Below are 15,476 nucleotides of genomic sequence, written 5' to 3'. Positions count from 1 at the left end.
GGCTTTTTGAGTTACAAAAATCTGTGTCCAACACCTCATCCAGTACTCTGGAACTTTCTTGGCTTGTTTTTACTTTTTCGTCTCACAGATATGGGAAGCAATTCATGTGTTTCTACAGCAATATACAAAGTCATAAAATATATGTAAAAATGTCATGGAATTTTTATAAATTATTATGGTGACGTATTATCCCAGGATTTGATTTGCAGCTTCAAAACTCGTATAGACAAACTACGTTTTAACACTAATACACTGAAATCTAAAGGAAGCATAGAGAGTCATATAACTACTATAATGGAACAAATAAAACTAAAATGGTAATGTTTAATAAAAAAATAAATAAATAAATAAAATGAAATTCTTGCCCTAAATATAAAAATTTACTTTAAAAAGAATGATCGTAAAAGTGAATAGGATTATCATTAGAATTACAGTGCTCTTATATTTATTAATTTTTATAAATAAATAAGATTATTTGAGAAATGTCCGGCAAATGTTATTCAACAAAGTACACATGCATTTTTATTTGACGTTTGGAGGTATCTAAGAAATTTAGAATATTCTCCAGATTATGAGGACGCTGCAGACAATGTGATACAAAATCAGAAAGTCCCTTGTTTCATCTCGAAGGTTCCTGGAGTTACCGCGGTGCTTCAGCTCGGCTTTTCAGACATTTAAAAACGAAGTCAGCGGGTCAAATCTACGGCCAGAAACCGCTTGCAGGAACTCACTTCCGCTCAAAGCGGGTCGCCCGCATGCGACACATACTCAGCTGAAACATCGCGGGAATAAAAAGAGGCATCACTCTGAAGGGATTTACTGATGACGCAATCTCCCGGGGAGCTAGCTACCCGGAGTAAGTCGTCTTTCTTAAATAAACGATCTTTGGCCTGAACAAGGCTCATTCCACTTCCTACGTGTTGCTACGGCAACTCAAAACAATAATACAGCTATACCCAGCTGCGTTCAAAAGCGCTGCTTGAAAACCTGGATTAGAATTAGTTTTTTCTTTCGTTGACTACATATTTTAGGAAATAGTCTTTAAAATAACGTAGTTTTCTTTATTCTTTTTGGCATAATGAGTCATCGACTGATTATTCAAGGTGAGATCCATGGGTGGTTTTTACTTCACATTGACGCAAGTTTAGCTTGAAGGTCATTAGACCGACTCCTTGTTTATTTTGTGCTCTGCAGTTTTTGAGCAGTACCAGAAGTCCAGGTTGCAGTTTGTGCAAACCGTTGCTGATTTGGCGACCAGACCACAAAACTCTGAAATCCTCCATAATGCAGGTGGGAAACAGAAATACAGCAATTTTAACATATGTCACGGATTCCAGTGTTAATTTCCATCCGTAAAATAAATTGTTATATTTTAACCAATAAAACCCCCCAAAAAATCCCATGCCATGTATCTCAAAATATTCAAATTAATATTTCTATGCATCCAAGTTTAGCTGCTAAAACAAATTGGCTGAATTCATTATTCATTTTTTTTTAACTTTAGTTTTTTCAAATTCAAAACTACTTTATTGATCGCAAAGGGAAATTAAATAAAATCAACCAATTAAAGACAATTTTGCTCATTTAAATGAATCAAACTACCACCCCCATCAATCCCCCCCTCCTCCCCCCCACCCCCCCAAAAAAAAATCAACATAAAAATGTGATTAAAGCATAAAACATTGCAGAAATAGTATGTGATAAACTTCGTAAATCTGTTTTAACAAGGTGGTCATTTTCCTGGCAATCAGAGCTGAAGGTCTTCCTCAGTTAGGCTCAGGTTAAGTTTTAGCACTGTTGCTAAACTAAATTAAAGTTCTCATTGCAGAACTTAAGTTTCTCAGTCACAGCTCTTGTAATAAATCTTGATATATACTATGTTTATGTTTTAATTCATATTACAACCCGTGGAAACAACTCATATAACATATTACATGTTACGTTTCCCCCCCTTGCAGTGACAAACCATTAGCATATGTTTCAACAGAATTTGCAATGAAAATAGTCACTTTTTTTGCACTTAATTGTCGCTGAATATTTTATTTACAAGACACTACTCTTTAACAAAATTACGTTTGTTTTAATATGACCATAAAAATAAATTTTTTATAGTGTGTCCTCTGCTCTTCTGCAGGAGTGATGCCCATGCTCCGGTCTCTGATGCTGGACACGGTTCCGAGCATCCAGCAGACGGCGGCTTTGGCTGTGGGTCGCCTGGCGGACCAAAATGACAATCTGGCAGAAGCTGTGGTGAAAGAGAACATCCTGCCCCAGCTGGTCCATTCTCTGGCCTCGCAGAACGTTAGCATCTCTGCTCCTGGATTCATTCCTTAGTGCTAACTTCTTGTAATATCAGCTTTGGAAGAGTGTAAAGAGGAAAAAACATAGTCAGATTCTGGATGACACTCTGCAAGAGTTGTAAAGTCGGGGTCAAAACCTCTGAATTTGATCATGTTGGGCTTTTTTTTTCTTCTTTTTTTTGGGCAATTTGCCCTGGGGGCTACTTCAAAACCTCAGTGCTCTTCACCAGGAGAGCAGCTAGCTCTTTGTCTTCTCAAAGAGCTGGCTTAGAGAGACCACGTTTTCTTCTTGTTTTCAAAAGGCGAGTGAAACTCGACGTTTTAAACCCAAAAATGTCACATTTCGACTTCTAAGCTCGTAATGACTCAGGAGAGTGGGAAAGAAAATCACTCAAACATGCAGCAATTTTTTTAAAGTGACTCATTCCCTTTTAATTTCACACACAGTCCTGTTCAAGTTTCTTTGGTTTACAGCACCAAAACTCAACAACTGTGATTTCAAAGTATGCCACCAGTCGGATTTGGTTTCAGTTTCATATCCAATCACACGCAGGGAGTCGAGAGAAATTACAAGACATTCAAATTCAGTTTTCCTGTTGATGCCAGTTGTTAAAGTGTTACAAGGATTTGCTCAATATCTTCAGAAGTAATGAAAGCAAAAAATTATGTATACAATAAGCATAGTTTTGTTTTTATTTCAGTGACGTCATTAAATAATGACACGTGAGAAGAATACAATTAAAAAGTAACATGAAGTAGAACCCGTCTCTTAAATGAGTAAAAGAAAAAAAGAAGCTATTTCAAGGGTAAACTTAACCCCTTAAATAGTTTGTTTTCTTTAAAAAAAAAAGTCCAAATTGATTCTAATAAAAAAAAAAAGTTCCTCTCTTATCTCAACAGTTGATGTGCGCTCTTTTTTGTGTTTTTATGTGCAGAGGTTTTATAAGAAGGCGGCAGCATTTGTTCTGCGCGCCGTGTCCAAGCACTCTCCTGACCTGGCCCAGGCAGTAGTGAGCAGCGGGGGGGTCGATGCTCTGGTTCTCTGCCTGGAGGAGTTTGACCCCGGGGTGAAGGAGGCCGCTGCCTGGGCTCTGGGCTGCATCGCACGACACAATGCATGTAGGCACAGAGAGCTGCTCTGATTTACATCTGCTTTTTTTTTTTTTTTTTTTGCGACGGTGGAGGCAGTCTTTTTTTCTTATGTTAGATTTCGGAAACTCTCGTTTGGATCGCTTTTGTTTTTTTGTTTTTTTTAAAAGAAACTTTAAACAGAAAAAAAAAACAGCTTTACCAATATCCCGTCTTTGTGTCCACGACCTCTCCGTGTCACCGTGCAGCTCTGTCCCAGGCGGTGGTGGAGGCAGGAGCGACCCCCCTGCTGGTGTTGTGTCTCTTGGAGCCCGAGATGGCCCTCAAACGCATCGTGGCCTCCACGCTCAGCGACATCTGCAAGCACACGCCAGAGCTGGCCCAGACCGTGGTGGACAACGGCGCCATCGCACACCTGGCCCAGATGATCCTCAGCCGGGACGCCAAGCTCAAGGTGAGCCTGCTGGCTGGTGAAAGGGTCAGAAAAATCAAAACACTGAGAAACCGTATCTTAGTAACAAGACATCATATATTAAAAAATATAAGAAAGCAGATTAATTTAAATACTAATTCATTTGAAATTGAATAGACATTTTCTGTGGCAAAAAAAAGCCAATTTGACAATTTCCTGTCATTAAAAAAATTGACTCAAAATATAATAACAATCAGCAATAATCTCTTATTTATATCATGAAATCATTTATCATAAAAACTGCAATTAAGAAGAAGTGAATTCAATTTTATCATTAAATTAAATGTAGGCATTGGTGTTTGTATTGGTAAAAGTGAAGTGGCACTTTTGAAAAATATACTTTATATTATAATTTAAAACTAAAGGATAAGTTGTTGAACATAAAATATATTTTTATTTTAATTTAATTTATACATACGTGTGTGCGTGTATATCCTTAGAGATTCTTAGTTTTATGAAATAAAAAGTCACTTTTCTTTTGCGGTTTGGGACAATCAAAAAATCTCTAAAAATCCAAAATATGATAAAAAAAATAAAATAAAAACATCTATTTTGGGGGATTGAAGTTTTTATTCTTAATCATTTTAAGCAAACTCAGAGTAACCTTTACAGCTTTGCAGAAAACCTTCGATTGAAATAAGTTTAATGTTTCAAACACAAATGTCGATGCTGCAGTTTTTCCAGAGAGAAACGATGTCTGAGCTTCAAAACCGACAGTTTTCTCTGAAGCTTTTCTGGGGTCTGGTTGTCTCCATTCAGAGGCAGGTGTTCTCCGCCCTCAGCCAAATCAGCAAACACTCCATCAGCCTGGCCGAGATGGTGATCGAGGCCGAGGTCTTCCCCGCCGCCTTCGTCTCCCTCAAAGATCCGGATGATTACGTCAGGAAGAACGTTGCGACCCTGATGAGGGAGGTGGCGAAACAAACGCCAGAGGTACTGCACGCTCACGCTTCCAGGTCACCAAGAAGGCAGACACACTGAATGAAGTGTGTGTGTGTTTTCCTGCAGCTGTCCCAGCTGATCGTGAACTGCGGTGGGCTGTCAAAGGTGATCGACTACCTGGGAGAGAGCCATGGACAGCTGCGGCTCCCGGGCATCATGATGCTGGGATACGTGGCGGCTCACAATGAAAGCCTCGCCATGGCCGTCATTCTCTGCAAGGTGGGGTCATCTTCTGTTGTAACGTGAATATTAAAACCATAAATGCATGCCCTGCATGTGCAGAGACATTCAAAAGCGTTAATAACCCTTGGCGTTTTTATTTTGAAACATAAACTTCAGTTTGTTTTTCCTGACCACTTAACAGCAGTTCAGAACTTTCAATTATTTTTACTTTCATAACTAAAAATATGAAAAATGTGGCATGCACTCAACATAAAGTTCCAATAAAATAACCCGAGGTTCGTAGTTGCAATAAGGTGCAAGTTATCGATTAATGAGGTCATCTAAGTTGAATTATAAGCGACCGTTTTCTTGAAAACCTGAGTTTTCAAGAAGGCCAATCGTCCTTGCATAACAAAGTGCTGCATTTTTTATAATATGATGAATTCTTAAAAATTCATCATTAAATTTTAACATTATTTTGTGTTATTATGTAAACATCAGATGTTTTGATAATAATGTAAGAAAATGTAGTTTTCTTACATTATCAAACTTACGACATATTTATGAAATGAAACAAAACAGGAAAACTGACATTGCAGAGTAGAAAAATAAAAGATGAAAATAATGAAATATGTGGAACACTTAGCTCCCCATGAACCGGAGAGATGTTCTTCTAAAGGAATGTCAGATCTTTGACATTGAAAATCAACCCTGCTTATTGGAACCATGTTTTTTCCCCTCCATCATGTTACAATTTTTCTCCATTATCTCCTCCACTTTTCTGTCATCACATCCTCGCCTCTTAAGCACGTCAATAATTTTTGGTTGAGAAGCTAACGCTGCTTCACCATGCAACTCAGCTGAATGAGTGCTAATGACGTAAAACTTAAGAAGCTTGTCGAGTGTTTCTATTTCAATACAGAACCACATAAAGTGCATCAAGCATCCCAAATCGAACTCTCTTCCCCTTTCTTGTATGGCTCCACCATCTTTATTCCTGTATCAACTGGCTCTGCTTAACGACAAGCAGTGATGTCTGCTGGATGGTGACCTAACTACAATGCTAAGAAGGTCTAACCGGACATTATTAGTTCATCTATTAGATCTAATTTTAGTCTAACAAACCATTAATCAACCATTTATTATAAGTAGGCTAATCTTTTACCTCCCCAAGTTGTAAACTTTACATAAAGTGGATTTGTAGAGGTTACTATGAATACTTTTCTATGAGACCATAGGCCATAGTTCGCTGGACACCTCCTGATATGTGCCTACCTGTCCTGCAGGGGGTGCCCCAGCTGGCCCTGTGCCTCTCAGAGGAGCATGAGCAGCACATCAAGTCGGCCACAGTGTGGTCAATAGATCAGATAGGTCATCACACCCCTGAGCATGCCAAGGTGGTGGCTGCAGCAAACCTGCTGCCCACGCTGCTGGAGCTCTACATGGACACCAGCAGCTCAGAGGACTTGCAGGCCAAGGTAGGAAGTCCAACAATTGTTCTGGACACCAATTCAGAACGAAGTTTGAGGTTACTTTTGGCGCATCATGTTGTAGTCGGGATAAAGTCAAATTAAACAGGGTTTGTATGGGTGCTTGAAAATGCTTGAATTTCAATTATGTGTTTTCAAAGTTTTAAATGAGCATGAAAGTCATTGAAAGTGTTTGATGTTCAAGCTGCACAGTTTTGTAATAAAGTGCAATCTGACGTTTTATCAAACGCCTACATTTTAAAACCTCATATTTTCATGCACCTAATAAAAAGACAGACATTTTTCCCTCCATGTCTGAAGTCAAATCAGATTAAGCATCTCTTGTTTTGGGTCAGTTTGAATTGCCCAAATTATTTCACGCAAGACATAAATAATTTGTATATTTTTACTTTACCTTGTCCTGCTGTAGAATATCGAATGCTACCGCAAGACATACTAACAATCAATAACTAATGTCATATAATAGTGAATTAAAACCATCTTCTAGTTCATTTTTGTTGTTTTTACCTCTAGAAAACAGTGCTGGAAATGTTTGAAAGCATACATTGAAAATGCCTGAATCTCGCTGTTACGAACCCTGTTGAATGTTTCAGAGCAAGAAGGCGCTGAAGAACATCCTACAGAAGTGCACCTACGTCCCGGCTCTGGAGCCGCTGCTCTACGACGCTCCCAGCAACATCCTCAAACACGTCGTCTGCCAGTTCAGCAAGGTGGGGAGGGCATCTCCAAACGCTCCGACAGGTCTTTGCCACCCGCGCGCTCGGCGACTGGAATAAAACATGTGTCTCTCTGATTCTCAACAGGTGCTTCCCCATGACAGCAAGGCCCGTCGTTTGTTTGTGACCAGCGGCGGACTGAAGAAAGTCCAAGAGATTGACGCAGAGCCGGGCTCCGCTCTGCAGGAATACATCAACGTCATCAACAGCTGCTTCCCTGAGGAGATAGTCAGGTGCAGCTCTGATAACACGACCACCAGTTTGTCCATTTGGTTCAAACTTGACTCAGTTACAAAAGCCAATGCCAGCGGAATCAGGATGTTTAAAAAAATACACAATATTGCCCGGTTCGTTTTTGATGCGTTTGTGTTTTTGCAGGTACTACTCACCAGGCTACTCTGAGATCCTGCTGCAGCGGTTAGAGGGCTACCAGCCGGAAGATTCACTTCACACTCCTCCATCTGAGGGACAGTAAACATTTTTGTGCCTTACAAATCTAAGTGGTCTTATTAAAAGATTCATTTGATGGTGCTAGCAATAATACCATCTTAAATTGCGTCTTAAATAAAACATTTAGGATACAATAAAAAAGAGGATACTCATATTTCCACAGTATGTAGGTCAAAGGGTCAGATTCAGTGTCCAGGGCCAGATTTAAAAGAATGTTGGCCCCTGGGTTGGAGTCAGTTTTGGTTCCCTGTCCACTCAGGAGAAAATCTTATAGTTATGCAAATTACAGTACATTAATAGGTAATCCTGTACATCAGCAGGTATTGATGCACAGTATGTTAACTACGTCCCCATCCAATAACCCCGTAACTCTAAAGAAATTTACTATAACTACATAATTTTTCAAATACTTTCAGTATTGTTTATATTCATAGAATTAAATATATATAAATATATGAATTGAGTTTTACACAAAGTAAAATTTTTGCGAAACAGGCAGTAATTAAGATAAATAAATATAAACCTTTGTGCCCTCACAAAAAAAGATGGGGCCCTACTGCCCCTGTTAGATTTTTCCTAAAGTCCGGCTCTGTCAGTGACGCAGTGACAGGTTGTTGAATTTTAGCTTCTTGTAATAACATTAGACTGACTAGTGCGGTTTTTTTTTTCTAAGTGCCTTTTATCAAACGGAACGCTCTAAATAAACGTTTCGTTTTTATTTTTCAACGCTTTGGAGACATTATTCAGAAAAGCAGCCGTACAAAGAATAACCAAGCCTATCTGACTGAAAGAAGGCATCCTCAGTGGTCGCTCTGCCCCCTGGCGGCCCTGACTGCTCACTGCAGCTCGGCTGGGCTGTGAGCGTGGCTCGTGCAGCAGCTGCGGCGCACATGGCGAGCGGCTCTTTGTTTATTGTCTGCAGGAGTGTCTGCCTGTTCTCCACATTGTACTCAGTTTTCCACAACCACCCACAGCACTGGACTGCCCCGCACTGCGCTGCGCTGCGGCGGAAATCTGCCGTCCAGGCAGCTGCCGCAGACACCGCCAACCATCCCGAATGTTATATTTCTACAAATAGAACATCTCCAACCTAAAGCTGTACCGAGTGAAAGGAGCGTTCAACAGCAATAATCGAGCTGAATTATAAAAAATTAGCCGTTTCTGTGTTGAACACTCCAGGCTGCTGCTACGCAGAGAACCTCCTCCTGCGGTAGCGGCGACTCTCTCCTTCTCTCTGTCGTGTTATTTTTCCATTTATTCACACTGGGAAGGAACACGTCAATAGTTCGTTCACGGCAAAAAAAAATATATATAAAAAAATGACGGTAACTAATAGTCGTGACGGCGGCATATAAAGCTCTTATTTCAGCCATTTTTAATTAGGCTCAAATCTAAACCAAAAGGCGGAACTACAAGCGATTCCAACAAAATAAATGACTTTTATTACGAACAAGCTTTGGCAGCGGTGGAGAAAAAGTCGATAAAACATGGTGGCCACGGATCGTTCGCAAACCTTTGGGGTGCGAACAAGGCGAATAATGTGTGAATAATAAATGATCAAATAACTATAGCTATGCTTAAGGTCGAACCCGTTAAATAACCTTAATATTTACATTACAGGATTTTTTTTAAGGCATCAACTTCACAGAGTCCTTAAAAAAAGGAAGAAATTTTAAATATTTTACATGTAGATTATATGCATGTACCCTTTAATTTTGCGTTTTAAAAAGATTTTTTGGATATTTATGCAATTTATTAAATTAGGGTTAGTTACTGCGCATGTTCACTTCACCTGTATTTTAAAATGATCTATATGGAAAAAAAAATTGCCTTCGTTGATTCAAATGTGGTCATTTTATTTTTTCTAGTCAACGCTTTTAATTTTCCAAATTAAAATGCAATGGATAATTTATGTAAATATACAATTTAAAATAAGTGTAAGTGAGTCACTATTTTGTTTCAAAAATTAAACTTTTTTTTAATTATTATTTAAGAGATCTATGGCATGCCATGTCTAATTTCAATAAGTATAGAAACAAAATATTGAGCTGAATGGTTTTGCAGACCATACAATGAATTTAAATCTTGAATATAAAAAGGAAAAGTTGATAAGCTTTTCTATTTGTAAAAAGAAATGTGAAATTCCACTTTTTTTTCACGTTTACTGGAATGTTTTTTTTTCTCCTTTGCCCCTTATTTATTTCTTTCCATTAAAAAAATATTTACCTTTTGCATTTTTTCTGCTTCATAATTTGACAGTTTTGAGGATTGGTGACTTTCAGTAAATCAGCTTCAACAGACACGACATAGCTCAATGAGTTAGTAATTTTTGACTTTGCCTTGGAGGAAAAAAAAAAAAAAAGTAGTAATTTTTTTTGTTCATTTCTCTGAATTTTATGGTCACTTCAATTTTCACCCCTGCTTTACTGAAAGCTTCACACATAACAGGAAAAAAAAGGAAACAATCTGAATCAGTTAGGCAGAACAAGTGCTTTAATTTGGAGTGATTGCTTTTATGGAATGGAGTGTAATCGTTATTTAACCATGTATGAATAAACAATAAACACACAATTTCATCTTGTCCTGTCTGCCACTGAAAGGAAACACTCGGCAGACCGTAAAACACAGACATGCATACTCTCACACATACGCGTACAAGTAATGCTTAAAGCAACGCCCAGGGTCAGAGAGCATCACAGGCTGCTGAGACCGGAGCACGCTCTGCAGGGTCAGGTGGTGCATGCCAATTTAGAGCGCTCAGGGGGAAAAAAAAACAACAAAAAAGAAACAGTTTCCACCAAAGAGCTTTCGAAGTTTTTAAAACTTAAAAGCCTAATAAAACTGTCCCACATCTGTAGAGGATGCCTGGCCCTGGAGCCGTTTTACATTTGTTCCCCCCCCATGTGTTCCCTATCGCCCCTGGATACGGTTACACACATATGAGCACTGCACATCTCACTCCATTTACCACAGAGAAGAAAAAGAAATAATATGGGGGGGAAAAAAATAAAACATTTAATCCCAACTAACAAGCATTTTTACTAAACACAATGTTCTTAAGCTCACAGGGATTGGGGGGTCTGACTGCTGAGAGGCGATTTTGGCGCGTGAAGCAGTGGCAGCGGGTCAACTTGAAGCTTCAGCAGCAGCAGCAGCGTGTTTGGGGGAGAAAAAAGAACAAAGCGGCGCGCGACATGAACACTGTTCTACTGCATTTACAGAGATGGAGCACGATGATCACCAACATCTCACTGTGGGATGATTGAACAAAAATCTAACATGACTGCATCTGGGTTTGGTGGAAGAAGAGATAAAACACACACTTCCAGAATGCACTCTCTCTCTCTCTCTCTCTCACTCACACACTCTCACACACACACACACAAACAAACAAACAAACATTCTTTTAACAGAGGCAGGACCAGCATGAACCGACGTGGGGGTAAAAAAAAAAATAAAAAAAAAAAATAATGAAAATAATGTGAGCAGATATCACTTTCAGCCTGAGCAGAAAGGAAACACAGATTTACACTTACAGATTTCAAACAAACCCACAAAATTCAAATATTCATTATTCCATTTTTTTTTTTTTTCCTTTTTAACCTCGTTGGTTAGAAAATGATCAATTAAACGGTTTTATTACACGGACTGAGTGACAAGTATACTACCAGGTGCCGAATGGAGGGAAGGTTGCACACACAAAAAAATAATAATACATCAAAGTAAGCACACTGTTAATAAAATAACCCTTTACACTTGTTTTTTTTAAAAAAAGATTACAAAATATAAAATTAAATAATTTGGAGTATAAAGGCACACATCTTGCACAGTGTATACAATGAAAACAGTTATTTAATAAGCAACAGAAGGGACTACTTAACATGGTTTAGGCGGAGGGGCACATACAGAACAGACCGAATGACAGTAAAGAGAGGAAAGGAAACTCAGTCCTGTGACATGCATTTTTTATTTTATTTTTTTTAAAAGTATTAGAACTTGTAAAAATTCAAACAGAGTCATTCTTCATTACCGCAGCACCATTACTTATTCCACAGAGTGGTTCCTTTTTTCCCTCCCTTCTATTATCAGAGACTAAAATCTAATGTAGAAAATAGAAACGTCAATATAATCTATGACACTTAAACAAACATGACGTTGGAAGCTTTTTGCATGAGTCAGAAAGAACGAGCTGACCTGTTTCAGTTGGTGATAACGCGACCTCACACACAAATCACTAACTTACACACGAGTATATTGCATTTCCCTTGTTAAGACCGTTTCCACTAATTGGGGTCGTATTTGTAACATTTGGTTCCTTTCCTCTTGTGCAAAATATACAAAATAATAAAAAAAAGAGCAATGATTGAAAAAAAAAAAAAAAATCAAAGACAGATTAAAAAAAAAAATTAGGGAGAACAATGAAAAAACAAACAAAAAAACACATACACACACACCAGAGTCACAAACGAGGTTAGATAACGTTGCTGTTAGGGGAAAAACGAATCCGCAGCTACTCCTGATCTCCTTCCACCCCAATTTTTTGAACACTGATACGACGCCAGAGGTAAACCGCCTTTTTGTGCAGCACTACTGCGACACCGCAGAGCGCTCCTAACAGAAAGGTTGATTTATATATAATAAAAAAAAAATTAAAATCAACCCCTCTACACCCACGTTAAATATTGCAGTAAATTCTTCCAAACCAACCCGAGTAAAAGACGGACAGACGGGTGCTGTGGGGGAAGGCGGGATCCGAGATCAGGCTTCGGTTCTGAGATGAGCGAGCTCAGTTTGTCTTTCTGCTGCGTATGTAACAGAATAAAAGATCCTGACGAAGAATGAAAGTGCAACAGTTTGGGTTTCACTCATAAGGTGCAGTCGGCAAAGTGAAAAAAAAAAAAAATTATGGGTCCACTTTCCTTTAAATACGTGTTTGATTTTCTACCGAGCAGTGACTTGCTCTTAAAGCTGTCACCAATGACTTCTGGGCAAATTCTCTGCAGCAGGAACAGAAACTGCGATCTCCCACAACAATTGCGAACTATTTTTGGAGGACAATAAAGGAAGCTGCGCACCTCTTCCCCCCCCCCCACCCCCTTCTCATTTTTAGAGATATTCAGCCTTCCCTTTTGCATTAGAAATCATGGTACGTCACAAAGGAAATAAAAAACAAACAAAACAATCACAAACAGACACAGTGGGGAGTAAACGCATTATATAGCCTAGCTATATAATGTAAACAACAAAAATAAAAAGGGGGGAAAGATGAGTGAGGAAGGAGGCAGCTTTGCTTGGCTGGGTGCGTGAACAACTGTTTGGGAGCGGGTTTGGTTGTTGGCCTCTTGGAAGACTGTTTTCTACTCCCTGGAACGAAGCATCAGGCGAGGCTCAACATTCACGGCGAGAGCGGCTTTTAGAAATTCAGCCTCCCACTAAACGATGAGGGATACGACAAATATCACATTGAAAAAGGACAACAAAAAAAATAGCCGGTGCTGGATTTTTTTTTTTTTGAAGGGGTGAGGGAGGGGTTATTAATAATGTTATTAATAACTATAAAAAAAACAAAAAACAAAACCACAGGCCGACATCAATAACTAAACAAGAACACCTGGCATGACAAATGTAATGACTTTTGGACACTTGCTTAAAAACAACCTCATCATCCAAAGTTACATGTGAAAACAGAATTCAACAGGAGAGGTTAAATGTAAACAAATAATGTTTTGTTTAGCTGCAGACAGACGGCACCCCGCTGAAAGAGAGAGAAGCCAACAGCGAACGGACAGAGGGAAGAGGGACACCTTATTAATCCGGCCTCCAGCGCCCCCTCTCCCTCATGCCTTCCTCTCTCCTCCCCCTCCCTGCACTCCCTCCCACCTTCCCTCTCTTTCCCGTGTGCCTCGGTGCTCTTGTCGTTCTGGGGGGCTATGACAGGATGGCGGTGATGAACTCATAAAATCTCTTGGAGTATTGCTCTGGGTTCACGGTGGAGATCTCTGCTCCGGCCTAAAGAGAGAGAGGAACACAAACATACCTCACATTTAGCTCGACGCAAAACAGTTGAGCTGCGGTTTAAGGGGCATCTTTTTCTTTTTACATCCAGCAGACGAAAAATTAACACAGAAGAAATGAAGGACACAAGTAAGGAAGGAAGAAATGATTGACACGAACAAAGATAGAAAAAAAAGGAATGAAGGGAGAAACGACACATAAGGGAAGAAGAAATGTCATCAAGGCAGAAGGATTATAAGGAGGGATTCAAGGAAGAAAGGAGAGGAGGAAGGAGGCAAAAAGGGAAGGAGCGATAGGAGGAAGGACAAAAGATAGGGTAGGGAGTAAGGGCATAAGGAAGAATGGAAAGAAGGACGGACATGTGAGGGGAAACGAGGAAGATCACAAGTAGGAAAGAACACGAAAGGTGGAAGAATCAGGAAAAAAGTACATATTTAAGAAAGGAAGAACAAAAAGAATGGGAATAACACGTCTTCAAAAATGGCAAAGCCCTTGAACTTGTTCATATTTTCTCACATTACAACCACGGCACTTTTTACCCTTTACCAGATCTACTAGATGCAATCATCCACCTACCCCATGTTTGACTGTTTTGGCGGCATGGGCAGCTTTCTTTTTGGCATCATAATGCTGCAGGATGTCTATAACAGCCATGAAGTAAACCTCCTTTCTGGGAGCACCTGTAGTTTGAAGCAAACCAACTTAAGACAATGTATGCATCTGTAGAAACAGGTACAGGAAACAGACATTTACTATAGATTTGTGAAAGTCAACCCTCAGCCACTAGAGGGAGCTCTCAGTTCTATTTAACAGTATCTCCCCGTTATAAAGCTGACGCAACCGATTAGACAGGCACCCACCGTCGTTGCTTTTGATGGCGTAGACGTCAATGGTGGGATCGAACTCTCCAGGTGACAGCGGCTTGGTGCTATCCAGGGTGTTGCTGGGACTGTCGGGGGGTGTCCCGATGACCCCGCCGTCGCTCTCGCCCTCCTCCTCCGCCTCAATGTCCTCGGTCTCCACCTCTTCCTGCTCGGCTCGCTCAACGTCGTGGATCCCCACGAGCAGACTGTAATCCATGAGCTTCAACTGGGCCAAGAACTGAGGAGGACGGCGAGAGGGTTGAGCAATGGCAGACACAACGGCAAAGTGCGGAGACGCAACAAGAACCGAGACGCCTGCGTGTCCGTACCTCAACGTCTTTCCTAAGCTTCTCCAGGAACATTTTTTTGTTCTCCCCGTCGATGTAAATCTTCTGCCCGTCGTTGATGAAGTCATTGTCCTTGTAGGTGGGCAGCTCCTTAGCCTGTCCATTAGTGCCAGAGATTAGCATCCAGACAGAAACTCCAAGACAGACTCGGGAATACTGGGCTAAAATCTAAAGACCAGTTTATTCTTGGAATACAAGGAGGAAGAAAAGTTGCAACGCTACCAGCAAGATAAGTTTTTTCTGGATACTAAAAAACATCTGAGCAGCATAGAGTATGTAAATCTACAAGATGTTGTACTTGTTTTGCCCAACATATTTCAAGGTATTTCGAAAGGCCCAATCCTCAGTCAACATTGAATGCCTCAATGCTTCTGACAGCAGATCTTGCATGTTGAAATACCCCGTGTATCAACAAAGTTTCGAGTCTGTGGTCGGTTGATTACTGTTTTCAGATTCAGTCAAACATCAGATATATTCCTGTTTAACACAGTGCATGCAGCATGCTCACAGAAGAGTACAGATCCAGCTGATGCATCATCTGCACTTATCGAACATTTTCTTTGGGAACGGGTTAACTTTTACTCATGTCATATACTGTATGCTTAAACAGTGCTTCAAATGCAACTTGCA

General features: G+C 39.9%; 2 protein-coding genes across 6 annotated transcripts in view; one reads left to right on the top strand and one right to left on the bottom strand.

Annotated features, from left to right (window-relative positions):
- The first annotated feature begins 920 nt into the window (after positions 1–920).
- spag6 (sperm associated antigen 6) lies at positions 921–7,666 on the top strand. Its single transcript, XM_008438573.3, has 11 exons — positions 921–1,103; positions 1,195–1,290; positions 2,135–2,301; positions 3,236–3,419; positions 3,638–3,843; positions 4,621–4,794; positions 4,870–5,022; positions 6,252–6,443; positions 7,049–7,165; positions 7,259–7,404; positions 7,550–7,666. The coding sequence occupies exons 1-11, from the start codon at positions 1,079–1,081 to the stop codon at positions 7,644–7,646; spliced, it is 1,557 nt and encodes a 518-aa protein (XP_008436795.1). The 5' UTR covers positions 921–1,078; the 3' UTR covers positions 7,647–7,666.
- A 2,426-nt stretch (positions 7,667–10,092) lies between these two features.
- Positions 10,093–15,476, bottom strand: part of pip4k2aa (phosphatidylinositol-5-phosphate 4-kinase, type II, alpha a) — a 32,439-nt gene continuing 27,055 nt past the window's right edge. For all 5 annotated transcript variants that reach the window (XM_008438571.3, XM_081601520.1, XM_008438570.3 and 2 more), the window contains 4 exons: positions 14,829–14,942; positions 14,497–14,737; positions 14,213–14,316; positions 10,093–13,630 (listed from right to left, as the gene is read on the bottom strand). In XM_008438571.3, the coding sequence (XP_008436793.1) occupies positions 13,550–13,630; positions 14,213–14,316; positions 14,497–14,737; positions 14,829–14,942 (540 nt within the window). In that variant the 3' untranslated portion in view covers positions 10,093–13,549. The remainder of the gene's footprint in view (positions 13,631–14,212; positions 14,317–14,496; positions 14,738–14,828; positions 14,943–15,476) is intronic.

Source organism: Poecilia reticulata, chromosome 20 (genome assembly GCF_904066995.2).
Source record: "Poecilia reticulata chromosome 20, P_reticulata-male-v2, whole genome shotgun sequence".
Taxonomy (NCBI): domain Eukaryota; kingdom Metazoa; phylum Chordata; class Actinopteri; order Cyprinodontiformes; family Poeciliidae; genus Poecilia; species Poecilia reticulata.
The sequence above is the reverse complement of the archived record's forward strand: the minus strand, read 5'-3'. Positions and strand labels throughout refer to the sequence as shown.